General features: G+C 39.0%; 2 protein-coding genes across 2 annotated transcripts in view; both read left to right on the top strand.

The window, feature by feature from the left end:
- The window catches only part of LOC128258709 (uncharacterized), a 103,644-nt gene that overhangs the window by 70,745 nt on the left and 10,571 nt on the right, over nucleotides 1-22,328 (top strand).
- On the top strand, nucleotides 8,885-9,562 carry LOC128258725 (mpv17-like protein 2). Its single transcript, XM_052990536.1, has one exon. The coding sequence runs from the start codon at nucleotides 8,973-8,975 to the stop codon at nucleotides 9,558-9,560; it is 588 nt and encodes a 195-aa protein (XP_052846496.1). The 5' UTR covers nucleotides 8,885-8,972; the 3' UTR covers nucleotides 9,561-9,562.

The raw sequence follows: 22,328 nt of genomic DNA, 5'->3' as shown, positions 1-22,328 counted from the left end.
CTCATGGACAAAGCTGATTATATGTGGTTTATGATACGTTTTTTTTATACCTCCTCTGAATCTAATTAAATTTACCAATAATGGTAGACAAATGCAATTATTATTATGTTTGATTAAGCTGTGCCTCGGGGGCAGTCATAAATTAACATTTGTTTAATATTAATTAGTGTGTCTGAAACTCCAAATATTTTTAAATTATGTGTAATTTTTAGTTGATTTAATATTCAATAACAATTATACTACACCATATATTTTTACTAGAATGGTCATTAATTAGGGTATAATATTTTTTTTTTCCTTTTTAATAATTGGTTGTGTGCGTTGTTTCATATTTAGGCAGCGTCAAGGACTCTAACTATTTATATCTTTATTGATTTATTTATGCAAAAAACTGGAAAGTTCAGTAAAGTTAGTGAATTTATTTTTATTATGCAGCTAATTTGAATAGTTTATGATTTCTACTTTTCGGACATAGATAGGTATTGGTTCTGGAGTATGAAGTGCATGTGTGCCATTAAAGCTTAATTAATATTTTCATAGTACCTGCTCTATCGACAGTGTCTAGTTGAAGTGCCATTAATTTGGGTGGTTAGCCAACCAGAAGGTATACTGGTATAAGGGTTACATTATATTGTAATTTTTAAAACCAACTTAAATATTTAGCTCATGGTAACACAGGCTCTCGAGTAAACTTTCATCTCTCGAGGACGAGAGGCAGGCCACCTGGCCGAATGTAACGTTGTAACCTATGTAGCACAGGTGTGACATTCTGCAGCTCTGCCAGGACATGCTCCGAGCCCATTAAAACTAATTACTCATAATCATTTCGGCTACTGCTCGACTGCCTCGGGGAACCCATACCATGACTCTTGGCGAGCAACAGTCACAGCTGCCACATACCCATTGAAATTAATTAAAATTAAAACGGGAGTGCTTGTGGAAAATGGAAATGGAAATATAAATGAAGCTCCGCGAAGCCTGCACATGTGGCGAACTCATGTCCTGGCTGATTCCCATGAAAACGACTCAACCGCAGATGATGGAAAAATTAGTGGCAGGCAAAAGGAGCGCTGGAGAGAAGTCAAAGGCACAAAGTCAAGTGCGCGGCGACCGATGAAAAATCTCTGCGAAATTAATTAAATTCTGTAATTTAAGGCACTCCCCGTTGACATCACCGCCTCCTACGGCTGCACTCGGCACGTACTACGTATGTGTGTGGCTGATGCTTTTATCATGATTATTATGCTGGGTCTCCCCTCAGGCTCTCCGCACCTGGGTTCGGTGACCTTTCGTCCTGCAATTTAACCGTCATGCTCGGCTATGCAGGCTTGGTGCACATGCCTCTTTCGCACTGCCGAAAATATTGCATTTTAAATAGAACAGCATGGTTTGCAATTTCAACAAAAATTTTATAATTTTCAGGAATATACTGTGGAAATTTCTGATCGATCAGACTAAAACTCGCTGAGATACCGATTATGCGGTATGTAAAAAACTTTAGACGCCTTTTTTTCAAAACTACGTTTTTTCAAGTCGGTTCGTAAATTTACTCAAAAAGTAATGGTCCTATCTAAATGATTTTGCACACATCCTTTGTACAGTAAATACTTTCGGATGAACATAAGTTTTTATTTTAAACGTTATTTTAAATAAACTAATATATTAAATAAATCAATTACATTTTTTTGTTAGTCACTGCGGGTCCAGGCTTTACGCACCGCAAGACGCTACTTTTTTGAAGACACTCCGACCGACCGCCACCACGGGATAAATAACAAATATTAACAAACAAAAAATACTAGATACTCGACAAATATAGCCATTTACCGTATAAAAAACAGAGAAATGAGAAAAAATCGACCCCTTAAATAAAGAATATCAATAAAATAGTTGTTTTTTAAGGTGTTCTTCTTATACAAAACAGCCTTAACAGAATGATTTGTATGTAAAATAATTAAAAGATAATTTAAAAATTTTTGAAAACATGTTTTGAACTGAAATTTACTAGATTGCTTTCTTACTTAACGATATATATTTATATTTTATATTTATTCTGGGAAACTTAAATACAATAATAATAAAGCCCATTACTATTAATGTCAAATAATATATATTTTTAAATTTTATATTTGCTTAAAAATTATTGTCTCCGTAAGGACCGTTTTTAGTAATGTCAAAATATTTATATACTAGCTAGCAACAGAATTCATACAACTGAGTGCAATCCTTATTAAACAATTTTATCATTACCAAAGATATATAGTTTAAAACTTAAACAAAAGTTTGCTCAGTGCATTTGTTTGCTTTTCGACTTGGCCTGCATTAGTGTATGTGTGTGTGTGTTTGTGTGTGTGAAGGTCCTGCAGGCATCACATTTCTCCTGCCGTCGTCCGCCAGATGGCGCCACCTCTGCAACGCTGTCAAGCGCAACGCAGCGCAAAATTATTCTAATTAGAGTGCCCCACCTCCCGCAGCTCCGTGATATCCTTTACAGTGCCTTTGAAATGTTATTCAGTTAGATAGTGAGTGGGACAGAGAGGTCTGTGTGTGTTTCTAATTTGCCCGTTATTTTTCTGGCTTTAAGCACTTTAGTTTACCAGCAGTTACACTCCTTGCCAAGAGCTAATGTGTTGGTGTGTGTAGAAGAAAAATCCATTTAAAATGATTTTGCCTTTTAAATTTTAAATTGAGTTGGAATATTTTAAATCCGTCAGTCTAAAGGTCGAACATACATATTGTAATACCAAATATATATATAGGAATATTTGCTTTTTCGTTATTTTTAAAGATATTAATGTTTTATATATCCTTATCTCCAAATCTAAATTATAGCGTTTAAGTACATTAAAAAACAACTTTATTTTCATTAACATTTTTACTTTTCATCATATTTCTTAAAAAACTGGAAGAACTAGAAATGCTTTTATGTTTCCATTGTACAATAATACATTATTGTTAACGAAAACTCGTGACAACTTCTGCCACCTGCAGAGCGAAATTGCGACCCTCTAACTCGTCAGTTGGACAGCCTGAAACCCTGAAGCTGTGACAAAATGAATTTTTTAGATGTGATGGCAAGCTCCGTGTCTCACGGCACGGAGACATCGCCCAGGACTTATGTGCATGATTTATCTTGAGCCGCACAACAAAAGCGGTTGGAGTTAGAGCACTCCCTGTGCGTGACGCAGCTCCTCCGTTCCCCCGAACATGAATCACCCGCCGAGTGGCAACATGTGCTTAATAGTTTAACGCTTCGTGTGCCACTTAGCTGGGCGTGAATGCCTATCCTGGCTAGGAGTCGTCAGCCAGGAGTTGCCTCCTCCTACTCCTTCTTCTGTTCGTGCTGCTGATAATGATGGTAAAGTACTGCACAAGGTGGTGATGAGGCGAAGATGCGGGTGGCGAGGTAGGTGATGATGCAGTCTATCTGCCGTAGAGCCCCATCCCTTGCAGCACTCATTTTTCGTTTCTGGCGTTAGCGAATCCTGCTCAGTTACAAACCCGCGACGTTGTTTTCTGCATGCTGCTCCGTTTTGCAAACCAAGCCAAGCCAATTTCATCTCGTTCCGCGCCATGAATGGACGGACGGACGGACGGACAGACAGACGGCCAGGGTCCTGGTTCCCATGTCCTCGCAACCTGACATCGCGTGTCGCATGATGTATGACATTTTCGCGCCACATAAACAGCTGTGTTCTCCCTCCGATAATAAGGTACCCACACTTAAAAAAATCATCTGCACTTAAAGTCAACAACTAAAATTTATACTTGAAATACTTGTTTTACGAAAATAAGACGTAAAAAATGTACATATTAATATTGTAGATATAATTTACTGGGCTGTTCTTTATATAAAAAAACGGACTTAAATCGGACTTAAATCGAATTCAAAATTCGAATTTAAACAAATAAAGTATTCATAGATATTAAAATTTAAAATTAAGTTCATTATGCAAAATTAATCTTATGACCGATTTCTCAATGTCATATTAAGGTTGTAGCTTGTGATCGGCAACAGAAAGTTAAAAAGACAACTTATTTTTAAACATTTGAAAATTCGGTTTCATAATGGGATGTTAATTTTCCGACCGACTAAGTCCTACCGGTTCTGGCTTCACACGAGTGGGTACGGTATTTAGCATAGTATTGAGATAATAAATGTTTCCGAAGCAGCAGTTTAACTTAATGTTAAATGTTTGCGTTTCTCTCAACAGTAAACTACTGGTGAAATGTATTCCGAAGTGCACCTGTGCCGCGAACCAGGACACCTGTCATCCCCTGCCTGCTCTCCACCTTGTTGCTCTTTTGTTTTTGTGCATCGCATCGTCCAGACAGCCTTTGCCAAAGGGGGTGGCTCTATTTGCTTTGGGTGTTGGGGTGTGGGGTGTGGAGGTGTGGGTTTTTGGGTAGTGGCGTGTTGTTTGTTTTCGTTTGCTTTAACGAAATTGGCACGATGCGCGGGTGGCGAGGCCGCCGTGTTGACTGTTTGGCTATTTGCTCGTTTACGTTAACGGTGAGCTGACTTATTTTCCTCGGCGGTGCGATTCAAATATGCCGGCAGTTCCTTTACCCACAACCGGTTGATTGCACCAGTCAAGCCAATTGGCCCTCGGCATTACCTGAGCTTCTCTGAAATTCTGTTTTTCTTACCAGTTAGAAACAACTATTAAACTAAACTGAAAGATAATTAATTTCAAAAAATTTTGTATATTTTAATTCTTGGCTTAGTTATATCATTTGTATAATGATTACCGTATATCAATCTGAACTAATGTGCGCCAGTTGTTTTTCCCTTTAATTTGACTTAATTGGCACAAAAAATGTTGAAGTTTTTCATGTTGACTAGCAGAATTGTCTGCTAAAGGAACAAAAATGTATATTTAAAACCAGATTTATTGCGTTCATATGAAAATTAATGATTAATGATGCTTTATTTTTTCCATAATCGATAATGTGTCTGAGAAATAACACGGGCTGAATAAATGTGTACTTTGAAACTTAAACAAGTTCATTCAATGAAAGTCTTATTTGTTTTATACAAGAAAATCTCTTTTAAAAGAAAACACTATTTAAGCAATATCAAAAATAAATTCATTCAGTTTTGGTCGAAACTTGGATTCAAGAAAGACTAATTTTAATGAAAATTTGGGCTAACTTGTAAAATAAATCATATATACACATTTGTTAAGCCTTTAAAAAATACGTATGAATTTAACTTATGAAATTTAAAAACAATTTTCTTCATTTATCTTATTGTCAATATTTTATTTTTGAACAGTTAATAAAATGTCGTAGATGCAATTTGGTAATAATATTTTGAGTGTAGTGTAAACAACCAAAGTTTCCCATCCACTAATTGAATAAGTTAGTTTTCCGGAACGAAACATGCGGTTATAGTTGGCTTCCTTTCACTCGGTGGAGCGTATTCCCCGTTGCACGGATTTCTGCACACAGAGCTGACTAAACTTTTTGACTTCCACTTTTGTGCAAACACGCTCATCATCATTTGAGTCTGGCCGTCCCGAAATACCATTAAAATCACATTTCGATTTAATTTGCATGAATTGAAGGCGAGGCAGCCAGTGGAAAATGAAGCTGAGCGGCAGTCTAAACATGAACTAAAGCGCCATTCAATATCGATTTGAAATCAATTAGAGAGTGATTTGCAATATATATTAAGCGAATTGCTTAGCCGCAGTCGAGTAAATCAACCAAATCGCCGGACTTTTGTCCGGAGTTCGGTCTCTATCCAACTCCGTCCATTGAATTTAACGGGTCCAAGGACACGAGGGGTGGATTATGACACTTTTTGCGGCTCGCTGCTCGCATATTCGGCTTTTGCTTTTATTGAGCGAAATGAAAAATTCAATTAAAATGCACACATGCTCCTCCGAGCCCCACAACTCGATGGGCCAGCCCTAACACCCGGCAACATCCCGTGCCAGGGAAAAAATTGAGAGCGGAACGAACAAGGCTGGCTGGCAGCAAAAACCGAAAGGAAACGAAAATGTGAAAAATCAGCATAACAAAGTGGGAAAAACTATGAAAATGCACTCGCCCGGCATGGCCGCTTTCACTTTTCCTTACTCCATTTTTCGGACAGTTTTCCGACACGCTCCAGAAACCTGGCGACCATCCAGCCAGACGTACTCATGTGTCCGTAGACCTCGGGACAGGCGACACAATATAGTATCTCCATATCTCTCCGGTGCTCCAAAGGGCAGTGCTAGTATGTAAATAACCCAGTGCTGTAAACACATTTCATTTGAACAAAGAATTAGACCTAGAAGGCTTTTGTTACGGAGATTTTGCGCTGGGACTAACCGAATCAGCATTTATTGCTTAAAAGGCCTTTTTAAGGTAACAAATTTTGGTACTCTTTTTAGGGTCTGAAATGGAAGACTACAAAAGTACACTTAAAGAATTTTCTATGCAAATAACAAGAAGCGCTTTTAATGAAGTACCTCAAAAAGATACTAAGAAAACAGTTCTAATATTTATGATACAACAAATTTTTTTAAATAATCAAGGTGGGCTAAAATGTAATGTTATATAACCAAAACAATATGCACTACTAGGAACAAGGAGTATTCCTATGAAAACTTTACAAGATTTATGACTTGATTTATTAATAATTATAAATATAATTATATGAAATAAATATAAGTATTATTTTATATAGCTTAGTTAAACAGTCTTGTACTTGTATTTCTTTATTATATAACAAAAATAATATTTATTTCGAGAAACACGGAGTGTTTCAATGAAAACTTTACAAACATTTGCTTATTTTTATTTTCATATTTACGTTAACTATTTTGGATTTCGTGCTGTCTGACATTTTCTCGAATTTGTATAATTAACGACTGCAAACAATGCATGGCATGCAGCGAAATTGAGGAGAACAGTAAACACATCGGAATATCGCGGCGTTAATGAAACAAATGCCGACACCCCGACCTCCCATTGCTGTCAGAATCAGTTGATATTGAGGGGCGGTTTGTTCCCAGGGCAAACAAACTGCAAAGCCAAATTTACGGATGCCGCTTTTGAATTGACAACCGGAAGCGGGAACTGAAAACCGGGAAAGGGGCGTTGGTGGAGCCCGGTTTTATGGCGGATTTCGACGAAATATAAAAATAAAATTGGATTTTAGCGTAGATTGTAGAAGGCCGTAAATATTTTTCAATTCACTGGCCTCTGGACGGAGGAGTGGGGATTGGGCTGTACACCCGCACATATGATTTCCCCAAGGGGACGCAAATGGGGTTGTGGCTCTGCGGTTGGGAATCGCGTGCGAATGATTTGGCAGCATTAACTCCCCGACACCCGGCTGCCCCCAAAAAGCCGGAGGATGCGGATGGGGTCAGGGAGCAACATGTGGGGGGTGGGTATTATCGAACGGGGAGAAAGCCTCATTTGAATGCCGAGCGAAGCGATTTCTTTTTTTTTCGGTGCGTGTGGGTGGCGAACCCTTTTTGATCCTTTCAACGGCGGATGGAGTCCTTGCCCCAAGGCGTTCGATATAAGTTGGAGCCTGCTTAGGCTACCTCAACAAATCCTCCGAAAACTCATTTCGTGTTGCTGGCGCCAAATTGAATTCATTGCCTGTTTTTTGCTTTGTTTTGGAGCTAAATGCCAACTCACTATATCCCTTTCGAATCCTTTCTTATAATGGAATATTTTCTAGCTGTGGTTTTGCCTTTATCTTAAACAAATAACTTTTGGCATTCCTGCGGCCATTTGATTAAAATTTTGATTGGAATTTTGGAGTGAGCTTTGAAAAACATAAAACATGACACTCAATTAAAATTCATTTTGAAAACAAATAAGATGTCAAACTTAAAATTGGTGTTATTATTTCAGACACCCTTAGCAAAGAATTATGTTCAAATGATATTATTAGTATAAAATTAAAATATAACAATTATAATTGGAAAACTATATCATATTGCTCACATAAAAATAACCTGTAAGGTTTGAGATATAGTAAAGGTTAAGATTACAAAATTACGGTTTTAATTAAAAGGTTCCATAGGTACCATAGGAAAATCGACATAGTTTTATTGTTTTTAAACGTATGCGCAACAAAATCGAAATAAAGTTGTTTTTTAATATCTGGATATATAAACTTTCTTGCTTATTTATAGCGTTTTGCGACTCATATACATATGTTATATTGAGTAGCTGGCATAGTTGAGGCCACTAAACACCAGCTCACTTAACAAAAGTCAAAACTACGGAGCAATCGAAAAATTATGCGGAAAATCGACATAGCTTCATAGTTTTTAAACATATACTCATAAAATCAAAATATAGTCAATTGTAAGAGCTGCAAGGGTATAAAAACTTTCTGGTTTATGTAAAGCGTTAAACGATTCATATTTTATAGTAAGCTGGCAAAGTTTTGGCCACTTTGCTTATGCTCTCTTAGATGATGTCAAAACTACGGTTTTAATTTTATTAAAATTGTTCATAAATCTGCCATTGGAGCAATCGAAAAATTATGCGGAAAATCGACATAGCTTCAAACATGTACTCATAAAAATAATAGCTGCAAGGGTATATAAACATTCTTGTTTATGTAAAGCGTTTAGCGATTCATATTTTATTGAATAGCTGGCAAAGTTTAGACCCCTAACCACATGCTCTAGTAGAGGATGTCAAAATTACGGTTTTTATTGTATTAAAATTGTTTATAAAGTTGCTTTAGAAACAATCGAAAAATTCTGCGGAAGATCGACTTATGTATCTTTATTGTTTTCAAAGATATACGCATAATAATCGAAATACAGTCAATTGTATTAGCTGTATAGCTGTATATAACTTGAATAGCTGGCAACGTTAAGGCCACTAAGCACAAGCTCTCTTAGAGGATGTCATGGAATAAGTGACATTAGCATTTATTGTGTCTCACCGTCGGGCTGGCGGCGCCCATTGAAAGACTTATGACTGCCAACTAGGGAGCCTAGATGGCCGGACGAGTGGCTTGGAAGCGGGTGAAGCACGTCCTGGACCGGTTTCACCAGGCGGCCTTCTGTCCGAAGTACCTGCTGTACACCAATATCGGCATCTCCGTGGGCCTGAGCATGGTGGGCGACACCATGGAGCAGACCTACGAGCGGGTGATCGGGGAACTTCCGGCATGGAACCGGATACGCACTGTGCGAATGGGCATCTCCGGGCTGACGGTGGGGGTGGTGTGCCACTACTGGTATCAATACCTGGATTACTTGTTTCCAAAGCGCAACTTCAAGGTGGTGATAGTTAAGATCCTGCTGGACCAGTTCATCTGCTCGCCCTTTTACATCGCGGTGTTCTTCCTCACAATGGCTGTTCTGGAGCACAACTCGTGGGAGGAGCTGCAGGAGGAGATCAGGGACAAGGCTCTGATCCTCTACATGGCAGAGTGGACAGTGTGGCCATTGGCGCAGTTCATAAACTTTTTGCTGATCAAGCCGCAGTACAGGGTATTCTACGATAACACCATTAGTTTGGGATACGACATTTACACGTCCCAAGTGAAGTATCGGAAAAAGCCGGAGCCAAAGAACGATTAATTTTTAGAGCTTAATATTAATAAATTTTTGTCTACTATTTTTTAATATAGTAAGTAAAAAAAACATTTTTAAACTTAAAACATAACCATTAATACATGTATATTAGGTTCAGGTTCTTAAATCAAGTTAAAAAGGTGGGAACTCTTGCATGCAATATAACATAGAAATCGCAATTACTTTCTTAATGCATACTTTTTTTGCACATTTTAAAAAGATTTTAAAATTCTAGTGATTTGAATGGATCCCCCCACACCAATTATTTATAAACCCATATGATAATTACAAGTGCTTAAAATTTGTATGACTATAAATTAAATTGTCATCCATCAAATTTCGGTTTTCATAAAAAAAAAACAAATGAAATGTTTCATAAAATTTAGAATTCCACTCATGAAAAACAAATTAATGGTAAAAAGTGTGTATGTTTAATGATTTATAACACATGAAATTCAGCGGCCCATGTTATCTAAAATTGTATTTGATAAAATACAGTTTAATTACTAAATTGTACACACTTCTTAGATAAGTATGTATTTTCCATAAAACACCAAAATTAAAAAAAAAGTCATCGAGCCAATATCTGTTTATGGATAATACACAAGACCATTGATTTTGCTTATCAATTTTCTTGATCAGCAATTATTTAAATGATTTTTAGCCTACGTAAGTTGAAGTCGATCTTTGTAATAAATCATTCTGATAGTCTATAGACTAGAGGTTTTCTTAAAGTGACACATACATTTATTGGGAGTCCTTACCCGCTGAACCTGACGTCATGTCTCCGGGTGTCAAATGGGTATCCCCTTTTTTTTGCGACGATGGACGATGATGGAAGGTGACCTCCGGCGGAATCGGGGGAGGCTGGTTGCTTGTCAAATGCAGAACCTGGGCGGAACCTTCGCCGGGGACTGCGAAAGAGCAGATTCGGGGCGAGTGAATGGCATCGAGGACCGGAGAGACACTCGAGCCGTAAGCCCTCGTCGAGGAATTGTGTCAAGCATACAAAATAAATAAAAGCACAGGCCCGCCATGAAAAAATGCAAAGAGAAAGGGAAATCAAGTGACAAAATTGATGTCAAGATGAGCGAGTGGCGGCCGTGCCAGAAGATCCGCATCCACATCCATCCAGGGGCGAAAAGATGGCTTCACGGCCAGCGCCAGTTGACACCACCGAGGATAGACATCCACTCACACACATGTCAACTAATCCAATTTAAATCTCTTAACATGATTTGCCGCTTTCTTTTCATTTTGTTGGATTTTATGCCATTATCCCTTTCGGTCTCCGTGTGTCCTTTTGGCGACCGAAGTGCCAAGCACTGAGAGAAGTCATCTTTCCGTTTCACAGTGGAAGAAATAAGAGTTTTAGTTGCCATTTCCTTTTTATTTTCAGAAAAGGTAAAGGAAAAATTAGAGTTAACAAAGATAATTTATCAGATTTTAATGCCTTTAAAATCGTTTGTTTTTAAAATATAATATATCAAATTTCAAAATCATAAAAAAGAGTGGCCAACATTTAAAAAATGTAATTAATTTACACCAAAGAAAGTCTTTTGATTGTTTTCCTCTGAAAATGGGCACTTAATCAGCCACTTTTTCCACTGTACATTTCTTACCCTTCCGTTGGCAAGATGACTTCCTGTCCTTACTGTTATCTCTTAAAAGGAGGACGCCCCTTCGAGGAGCAAGGACACCGAGGACTGCGGCCAAAGGGTTTATTTATTTGGCTTAGCGGCTGCCTCGGTTGCCTTAGTCGCTCTATCCTCATTTTGTGATTTAATTTAAAAGCTCAGTTCCAGTCCCACCCCCCAGTGGGCGGAACTGGCGGCTTTTCGGCACGTGGCCAGCCGACTCTGCTGGGGTCCTTGATGAGTTGTGTGTGGTTAAAGTATCCCAAATATGACTACGTGTTGATGACCAAGTTTGCCAAGTCACCGCCGACGACTAACCGAAGTCAACTAGCAAAAACTGAAGTGCAAAATAAAGCTGTTGGCTGTTATTTCTATAAGTTTTGAGATAACATCTAAATTATTTGGCTATAATTAAATATAAGGGAAATTGGGATGTGATTTCAATTCAAAATATGAGTAATACAGCAGTGGAAAGATACTGTCAATCAAAAAGTCAAATTGTAGTCACATAACTAAGATATTTCGGAAAATGTACATTGTGTAAAAGTTGCTTTAATACTATGCTTATATTTAAATATAATAATAATTAGCAGTATTTGCAAAACAGCATATACATTAAATCATGTTGCAACATTCATGTTGCCTTAATGACATGATACAAATTTATACACTTTTCAATCAGAAATTAGATTAACGCCCATTAGTATCGTGTATTCCGGCTCCGATCGATATCAACTATATATGTACAGGTTCCTGAAAACTCCCGGGGTCGAGAACTCTCATCCAGTTACCCATCCGTCCGGTTCAGGTGGAACAGCCACGTTCAGTTAATTGGCACTCAGAGCCTTCAAACAGAAATGCCAATGATGTTTGTCTACGACATTACCCCGTCAGTAGGATTGGGTGCTCAGTTATGTTTCGCCGTACCTACGACCTATGTATGTATTGAAGGTTCCTCTGCAATCCACCCGGAATCCCAGAGTCTGTCTACTGGGCTCCGACTGACCCACCCGACCATAACCTATGCCCCAGTAATGGCATTGTGTGTGAATACAGAGAACAAAAAGGTTATGGTTTTAATTTTCCTAACTAAATATTTTTATTCAATTTTATTAAATCACTTAGTTTCAGATTTATAAAAATACAACAGCTTCTTAACCATGTATCTTACTACTTACTTACCCTAAGTTGAAATGTTCCTGAAAGAGCCAAACATTTGATGCTTCAATTTACTATTTGATGTTCCCCTCAGTGTAATTCATCTGCTTGTAAACGGAATGAGATGAAAATAAAAGGGAGTGGCCAGCAGTTATAATTCCATTTGCGATCGTAAAAATGTATTACGATGGTGAGCTGCTCATAACAGGCTGCTTAATTAATGCTGGAAGCGCTCTTTGTTTTGCCAAGTGTACGAGTATATGGTGGAAAAATTGGTGCATATATATATACAGCCCAAACCGCTTTTCAAACACAAATGACATAACTGCCTTCAAAGCACGTGGCATATGTTGCTTATGGCGGGAATTCCCCTCCTCCTTCTTGCCCAGCGTAAAAGTTGCGTCAACTTAATTAGCCATAAATTAGCCAGGACTCAAGAGTTTTTAACGACTTGTTTGTTCACTAGGCAAGACGAGGGAATGATGGCCATGTCCCTTCATGATGGCACTAAGTCCGTCTGTCAGCCAACTTGAACGAGTTAATTTATTTATCTTGCCGCAGCAGCATCGCCAGACCCCTGCCCTTAATGCCAGTTGATTTATCTAGCCGAGTTGCTCAAAACTTTTAGCGTAGAAAGGGCATTTCGTGGCTCTGTCGAAGTCTTATTGCGGACAGCATTGATAAATATGGGTGTAAACAAGCTGCTTCTGCTGGTGCTGCGCTCAAGCAAAGATAAGCCAGGGATCAGGGCATTAACTCGCTACAGTAAATGGATAATAAATGCAGTCATTACTCGGCGACTTGGAAATCTTTAAATAGTTGAAAATGAGATAGTTGGGATTTAAGGAAAGGAAAGGAAAGGGGCGAGAAGTATAACAACACAGGGCTTGAAATTTCTTTCTTCAAATTTAAATGTTTTAAAGTAGAGTCCAAACATGGAACCCTTGTTTCAAATAATATTACAAAATTAAGTTAAGTATCGTCAATAAATACTGCCCTGCGCCTTAGTGTTTTTTTTCACACCAATTAAATTGCAAGGGGTCGTTTGCAAAAGAATGTTTGCTTTCAAATTTTTTAAATAAGACAATTGACATCTGTTGGTGTAAATTAAGTGCTGCCTAAATAACAAAGTTTGCTCTCAAAAAGGTTTCTTAAATATGTCCCCTTCGAAATCATTTCCAATTAAAACCCCATCACTGGGAAATCCCCAGTGACAAGACATCATTCAACTTTAAAGAGAGCCATGTGCATATGTGCAAATCCCTTTGACCCATTTCCGTTCCGTTTGGCATCGGGCATCAGGCTTCCTGGAGGGCCATGATATTTCACAGCTGTTTGGGTAGTAAATCAACCGCATAATGGAGCCATTCAAAGGCCAACCGCCATCCAGCTGGGCACTTTTGGGCCTCCGCTGGTGCGGACTAGTCGATGATTAAAAACTCTTAATTGTTGGGATCTGGAAAATTGAATGAACATTAAAGTGCCCATCCAGAAGGGATCATGAATCATGGCTGGGCAACTTCATGCGAGCTTTTCAATCCGGTTCGCATATTTAAGCGGTAATCCCTTCAATCCCGGTAGAACTTTTATGCCTACTAGGGCAACGGAATCGCACTAAAATCGGCAACAGCGGCGCAAACAACAATCCCAGAACCGAAAGCACGGCAGCAACAATAAGAGCACGGCAGCAACATCAGCACCAACAACAACAACAACAACAACAGCAACCACAGAGCAACAATCGAAATGAGAGCAACAAATTTTAACGAGCACCACAAAACCCCAACGCTCTGCTTTTTTAAGCCGCTTTCATTTACCCGGCTAAGAACCCCCTGTCGATTCTCCCTCCCGCCCACAGTTGTGTAATTACAAAAAAGCCGCGGGCTAAAGTTGCGAGCAAAACTTGACAAATGGCACGACGGTGGAGCGGTGGAGCGGTGAAGCGGTGGATCTGTGGAGTGCTGAGAACGGGCCGGTTAACCAGGATAATAGGATGAAACAAATGTAAATGAAGGGGAGGCCAGTTGCACTGGGAAGTGTGCTAAAAAAAGACAAGAGAAATAATAAAAGAACACAACACAGCACAACAAATCGCACAGCACAAAAACGTTGACTCAAAAATCTGTTAAAGACATCTCCGACTGTGTGTTTTTTCCATCTACCTCTGTGTTCCAAATAGAACATCGCCGCAGGTGCCGGGTTCAGAAACACAGAAAAAAACTCAGAAATCGCGTCGCAGGGCTATGGATTTAATGGAGGTTTGGGAACTACCGAACATACTGAAATGTTGGTCTTGTCTAGATTTTCATGTGCGATGCGGCAGACTATGACAAATATCTTAAGCTCTATCTCGATGCTGCCTGAATTCACTTATATGGTGTACAAATTTACGGGCTCTGTTCGTCCAGGGTGTCAAGATACAAATGGTTCTGACACATACAGTTTTACAATTTTGTTTGTTTTACGTTGGTAACCGGCACTAAGCTTTGTTATCAATCGAATTTAGGTTGATCCCAATTTGTTGTGAAACTTTTATTTCAAAAGCATAAACAAAGGAGGTGGTAAAACTTGCAGGTTATGTATACATATTTAGTTACCACAGAACAAAAAGCTAATAAATACCAAGAGGAAAAGTTTACCCTACTCTCACATCGTTCATACTTATAACGCTACCTACGGCACTAGAATTATTATTACATTTTTTTTTAAATAATAAGAAGCCAGTTTTCATTTCGGATTACTTAAAACTACAATGTATGTTTACGAAAATAAATAGTTTATCCGCATCATAAAGCAACACATCCTTTCATGAGTTCACATTGCGGATGAGTGATTTTTCTAGCATGGCCATATGTAAAACAAACAAATATTACTCATCCGCAGTGGGGCACAACCAAAGCCTGTTAAATCCCCGTTACAGTTCAGTGATTATTTGATAAAAACCATTACAGTTTTCCCACCAATGTCCATTTCACTCAGTGCCCGACAGCAAGTAATATTCCGATTCCCTAATGAGTTTGAAACAGCGGTGAGATTGCATGAGCTCAGCGCTGTCAATATTCTGTTGGGCATATCAGAAAGTCATTTGTAGGCTACCTCAGTGCAATCAGCGGCCATTCAGCCGGGTCATTCCCTCTGAAACCGACTGGCGGCCACCACTCATCGTCCACATAAATAGTTGTAGGTGGTGGCCGGTCCCCTGGCCCAACAGTTGGTTGCACATCTGCGCATTGCACCCGAACCAAAAGGATGGGACTCTCAGGGACTCTGCCACCTTATTTCTCGGCAAGCGGAAAGCGGCAAGCGGCAATTAAAATCTTGTATTCGAGTTGCGGGAGCAGCTGGGAAGTACTTTAATTTCCCACGGCGTACGAAAATCAACATGGCTTCAAAACAGACGTCGAGAGCAATCAACTCCGTCAACCCCTACGCTAAGCCTACACCGGGAGAATAGGCGCCACCACTTAATTCCATTTTAAACAATTTTAAACAAATTTAAAAAGTAAATTATAGTGCTCGTTTTTCGACATTAGCTTAATTTTTAATTTACCAATTTATGAAACCATTTAATTTATCATTGTTTTTGCTTTGATCTCTTTTATTTTTTCAATTGTTAGAAAAACGAGTTGCATAAAAAAAAGAAGTGTTTTTTTTTTTTCAAAGTAAAGTTTGTTTAATTTTTTAAGGGTATAATGCAATTGATTTTCCAAAACTAGCCATTTTAATTATTTCGTTGTTTGCTTTTTACCTAAGACATTTAAGAGATAGGTCTGACTATTATATTTGTTCATAATTATATTTTTAATACTTTTTATATTTACGCAAATACATTTAACGTTACGCAACTCAGAAGCTTCAAAGCAATGCAAAAATAGTTTTAAACAAATATATAGTTGTTAATATACCATGTATGCGCTTTATGAGTTTATTCAAATAAAATCCCACAATTTTTGATAATATTTTTGTTTACTCTGTTGCCATGTTTGTGTTATATATTTCTTGAATTCTTCAATACATGCAAACTATAAAGCCACTTTTTCTGGAATGAAGGCGATTTCATGAATAAATATTAGCAGCGGTCCCAGACATTGCTAGAATGTGACATTGCTAGTGTACATTTTGTTCTCTGTGTACGAAACGGAATCAAAACAAAACGCGTCAAGTGGGGGTAAAGGGGAGCGTCTCCGGCGAAGAGCCGAGCCTGGCCAGCGGACTCCGGGCGGCGCAGGCGCCATTTCTGCACAGACTCCGGCGAATTGGCGGCTCAACAATCTCCAGAGATTGGCAGACGACAGTTGCTCAGTTGCTCAGTTGCTGCAGGACCGTCGCGGAATAAAGTTTGCCGAAAGGACGAAAGCGCACGAGTTTTTTTTCGGGCGCGATGTGAGCAAAACCTAGAGAACGCGCGCGAAAACTTCCCACCCACTCCACACTTCAGCCTCGAAAATAAATGTACTGCGGGTGTGTACAGGTGGAAAACGCAGAAAAACCAGAGTGCCGTCTACGAGTTGAATAATTTTCATAGCGAAAGTGAAGTGGGGGCACCTACCGAGGCAACCACGCCCTTAAACAACCAAAATGGAGCACCTGCGTCCGCTGAGCTACGAGGAGATGTGCCAAATGGAGATGCTGCAGGCTGCCGCCGGTGGACCGTCGGCATCCACGGTTCCGCCGGCCATGATGCCCATCATGGTGATACCCACGGCTCTGCTGCCGGCTCCCATCTCGGAGGCAGGGGCGGTGGGCGGAGGAGTTCCGGGCGGTGCGATGCTGGAGCACTACTATCAGCTGCAGCCCACGCACCACCTCCTGCCGGCCGACCCAGCAGCAACAACAACAACAGCCCCAATAGCCCCGACAGCAACAACAGCGGGTCCCGGCGAATTGGCGCTCCTGGCAGGCGAACAGATTCCACACACCATCCACCATCAGCATCCACAGCAAATGAATATCCTGTGCACCGGGACGCTGGGACGCCAAAGGATGCCGGCTCAAAATATGAATCCAAATCCAAATCTAAATCCAAATCTAAATCCAAATCCAAACCCCTCAGTGTCGGCTACTTTGCCGCGTGGTTTCCAGCCCGCCGCTTTTGTAACGGACGTCGAGTCGGATTTCGAGGGCAGTGAATGCGGGGCGGGCGGGATGACCACCACCTGCATGCCGCATTTCCGCTTCGGAGCCTGCGGCCTTCAGTCCCTTCAGCACCACCCACAGCAACAACAACAGCATCAGCAGGACGCAGTGGTGGGCTGCGGTTCGCTCGCCTACATGATGAGCTCCGGCACCTTGGGCCGCGGGCGAAGGCTGGCGGGCGGGGGGCAGGGCAAGCCCAAGAGAGTGTCCTTCAAGGGCGACAACCTGCCGCCACCGTCGCCACCTCCGCCTCCCGCCGTCGAGCTGGACGAGAATGGGATGCCTGTTCCGGGGCCAGGAGATGCGGGCAGCTGCTCCTACATGCACTTCGACAACTACATGGACTACCAGGTGGGTGGGTGGATGGGTCAAGGGAATACGAAATAGAAAAGGGGGGTATCTTAACTATGAGAATCACATTATACCATTAGTATATGGTAGTTTTCTTACAAATAATAAACAAATTAAACTTAAAGTCAAATTGTTTGACTTAATAAGAGCCAAATAAGTTTCCGTGTTATGAAATAATTCTGGGGATTGTCCTAAACCTATCCTTTTTTCTCTATAAGATTCGACAAATTTCTATAGACCGAGAAAGTGCTTTTAACAATAAAGACTCCAATGAGGGATTGCTCTCAATCAAACACTTTTGTGTAATAATTTGTACACCTAAAATAAATGTAGCAGACAGCTTTCTTTTAATAACTGTCACATCTCTAAGTTTTAATCGAATATTAAATCTAAGAAGTGCTTGTCATTAGTGCAAACTAAAGTATACGAATCCTGCAATTGCAAGGTGGGTGGATCTGTGATAACCCGTTGCCGCTTCTGTAATTGGCATTCATGGCGTTTATCCCACAGAATTGGGACGAGGAGTGGGAAGCATTTACGATTACTGCCGGTTCTTTGTGTTCGTGCCGCGATTTCACTGACAACACCGCCTGTCACAAAACAACCACTGAGAAAAATATGATTTTACAATCAAGAAATAGGATAGGTTTTAAAAATAATGTTCGTAAACTAGTTTAATAGAAAGGAAAACTTCAATTACAATTTATAAAAAAAAAGCGTTGACGAAATAAACTTCATTTTAAAAGATCTTTAAAATGTAGTAAACGAATTTTAAGCACACATTTTCACAGTGAAGGAACTGCCTTCACACAATCGAACGACCTGGCCTTGAATGGAGATGTGCCGGTTTTATTTCAGCCAGATAGGATTCGTTATGCAGATTCCGCCATAAAGAAGCTCGTATATTTTTATGCCGCACATATCCGCTATATCCGTATACCTTCATTAAACGATATTCCCCACAGTTGATTTGATTTGGAGACGACACAAGAGGCTTAGAGATTATTAAATTTTAGAACGTCTGGCGCAAAGAAAAATATTGGTATGTTTTGGATTTTTATGATTTTAAGTAAAATTACTATAACTAAAGCGTACAATTGGACATTGGGGCTTAAACTGCAGATAAACAAAACCTTTAACAGGAAACAATTTGAATTTAAATCAAAATTACCATATATTTAAGTGAGGAAATCAAGAGATTGCTGAAATATATGTAATTATATTCTACGTTTATCATACATATATTGATTAGTGCACTTGGAGTGGTTTATTTAGTTAGACGAGGATATGCTGAAATATGCAAATTGCCTGTGTCAGATGTTATATTTGAGTTTGAGGTGTGGAGTCAAAAAGTTGTGTAAACTGAAGTGAATATAACGCACCAGAATCAGATGAATGTTTAATTATTTGCGGTTACATTGATTTAGTTGGAAAAAAGGCCATTTTTACTACTCCTGATATGTGGTAGAAAGTTCACAAAATCGTTGGTTGCTTTACAAAAAAAAAACGGTTAGAATATATTACATTTTAAGGCCTTGAAGTTGAGCTTTAAACGATTCAAAGTTTTACGTAAATATATGTATTCAAAGTCTCAACTGTTCAATTGTACTTTGCAATAGTATTTTTTGGCTGTCGAAATTGGACAGATAAAGAAAAACTACGGAGGAGACCAAACATGATAAATACCAACCATTTTATTTACACTAACGTGAGACCAAATCGAACAGACGATTATTTGCATGTAACTCAATTTGTTTGGACTGCGGACTAGGGCGAATCAAATCCAGGACATGATCCCTATCCGACTGCCAAAGCCACCAACAATAAACTGGCAAACTTAAGCTCAAGAACCCAAAAAAAAAGGGGGAGAAAGGTCTGGGGCCGGGGCAATCGTCCTTCGGAACCATTACTCACTGGGAACGCTGTCATCTTTGGTCGCCGGCGCCATTTGTTCACATTTGAATAATAAATTAAATGTTGCAAATGTCGTTCTGTTGCAGTTGCAGATTCAGTTTTCAGTTTCAGTTGCCTTTCACCATCCCGGGCATTTGTCCAGCTCGAGCTCCTGCTCCTTGGCGCTAAGGTTCTTTATGCGTTCCGCCAAAGCCATAAAAATCGCCATTATTCTCCAGCTCCCCCACATGCCTTATACCTCTTGTCTTCATTTCGCGCTTTGTTGCCATGTCCACTTTCAGGACCCACTGAAACACAGAGAAAAATATTATTAATCGCTTAATCTTTGTTATCAAATATATTCGATTTTCCTTTTCATTGTGTTTCTGGCATTTTAGAACATAATATTTATGTCAAAAAAGTTAGGTTAGATTTATAGCTGATTTCAAGCTTTTATTTTGTATTAATAAATTAAACTTTTTCAAACTATGTGTTCATATAAATAGAGTTTCCTTAATGGTTTTTGCTTTGATCATACTACCGAGTTATTAAATAATGGCTTGAACAATTTTTAAAGTTTGTAAAAACACAAGGTTTTAATGGAAAAAATTTATGTATCTCAAGAAATCTATTGGCAGTTTATTTCTTTTTAACTTCAGTTTAGCGGCTTTTTGCCGGGATATCTAGTTTTTTTATTTACTGAGTTAAAAAACCAAAAGCGATAATAAAAATTTAAAATAATTGGCTTATCACTCACTGCGTTTGCCAAACAAATTTTGAAACAGACGTATTTTCTGACCGCCTAGAGTATTGTCTTATCGTTCTATAAGAAAATTAATACGACAATATGCCTCTTAAATTCCTTCAATTTTTCTGTGTGCTTTGTTCGTGCCCTATCGGTTGCTTCGCTCCGATGCTCCCCATCATTGAGTTTGCCAATAGTTGCCAAATCCCTAACACCCCGCCCCTTTTCCAATGACACCGCCCAAAAACGTCCAGTCCGCACTTTCGGTTGTAGTCAAACATTTTTAACTCCGCTGCCTATGTTTCGTGTGCAAATAGTTTCTGGCCAGTAGCTGCCATTCATTCGAGAAGTTTTTTTTCAGAGCCTGTGCCACCGCAGCTCCAAGTGAGTTTTGATTGATGGCCGTGGTGGCTGCGTGTCAAGTTTGGCAAAACCAGACACTCCAACTCCATTGTCCTGCACTCCGGCTTTCTGTACCTGTTCGCGGATGTTGAGGGCTGTCAGAACCCAGGAATGCGGTGTGGAATTGATGAAACACTCTGTTATGAGTCTGCACGTGACTCCTGGGAATAATATTGCAGGATAACCAATCGACCGCTTTTATGAAATACACAAAGAGAAGATTTTGAAGGTTCAATTGGAGCATATCTTAAAACAGATATATATAAAAATAGGGAGACGTTACTTTAAAAATAATTTTTTTTTTTTATTTATGTTTGGCTTAATTTCTTCCAAATTAATGTTTTTAAATAGTATAATATTAATTATTCAATATATAAATTAGAAAGTTATTATTGTTCAATGTACTTTAGTATAACATCTTAGATCAAGCATCCAAGCAATCCAAATATTATTAGATTTCCTTCCTTGCCTGCTGATAGGACACATACATATGTATCCGATAAGCCATTAATTTAGCCACAAGTCATTATAATTAGGAAAGTGCTCAGCCGCTTAACGCAATCAGGAGACAAATTACTTTTAAGGCCAAATCCATTGAGACATACGGTATATAACACATTCCTGTGCCAGGCAGGGCCAATCAACTTTAAATTGTTTAATGAACACTTAGAACGTTTCGATTCCGTTGGCGCAAAACAAACACAAGACGAGAGGAGTGTAGTGGAGTGTGGCAAATGGACAGAGGGTGCGGACATTCGTCGGTCATCGCCCACATAAGTCGCAATGGGACGGCAAAATAAACAAACAAAATGCGAAGCTCTAACACAGCCATTGTGGCTAACGCCGACGGCCAACAGTCTGCCGTCCTTCGGACCAATCTCCTGGGCCTACACGGCAAAAAAGAAATATTATATTTAAAAAGAAAACTTATTTTTGACATCTTTTATGCGCCAAGTACTTTTTTAGAAACAATGGGTAATTTTTCATTAATTATTGCTTACTAATATGTTGATCTTAAAGTAAAATGTATTATGTTCTAAAAGTCTTATTTTAAAAAGTTTAAAGTATGTTATTACCTCCGTATTACTAATTTATCGGTAAATGCTTTTTCAGACAATATAAAAATGACTTACTAAATCAAATCTTAGGAGTCCTTTCCGATTTTATTTAGTCTTATTGAAAACAACAACCCGACAACTTATATTAATGCCAAAAGAATTGATTCGTTTTTACTTTAAAGCTATAAAATTCGATTTAACATTTAATACACAAATAATAATTATATTTTAAATATTATTAGTTTATTATTATAAAAATTAGTTTTATTTAAGTTTTTCCTTGTGCATTTTTGGATTGTGTTTGGGTTTGGTTTGGGTTTTTGGTTTTTGGTTTTGCCTTCCACCATTGCAGCATTTGAATGTGGCTGTTGCCGAAGCAACCTCAGTTCGGAAG

The sequence above is a fragment of the Drosophila gunungcola genome, assembly GCF_025200985.1.
Source record: "Drosophila gunungcola strain Sukarami chromosome 3L unlocalized genomic scaffold, Dgunungcola_SK_2 000003F, whole genome shotgun sequence".
NCBI lineage: Eukaryota > Metazoa > Arthropoda > Insecta > Diptera > Drosophilidae > Drosophila > Drosophila gunungcola.
This window is presented reverse-complemented; position numbering and strand designations above follow the sequence as displayed.

What these genes read in the sequence shown, in the direction of transcription:
- LOC128258725 (XM_052990536.1), top strand. Translation starts at nt 8,973, where the DNA reads ATGGCCGGACGAGTGGCTTGGAAGCGGGTGAAGCACGTCCTGGACCGG.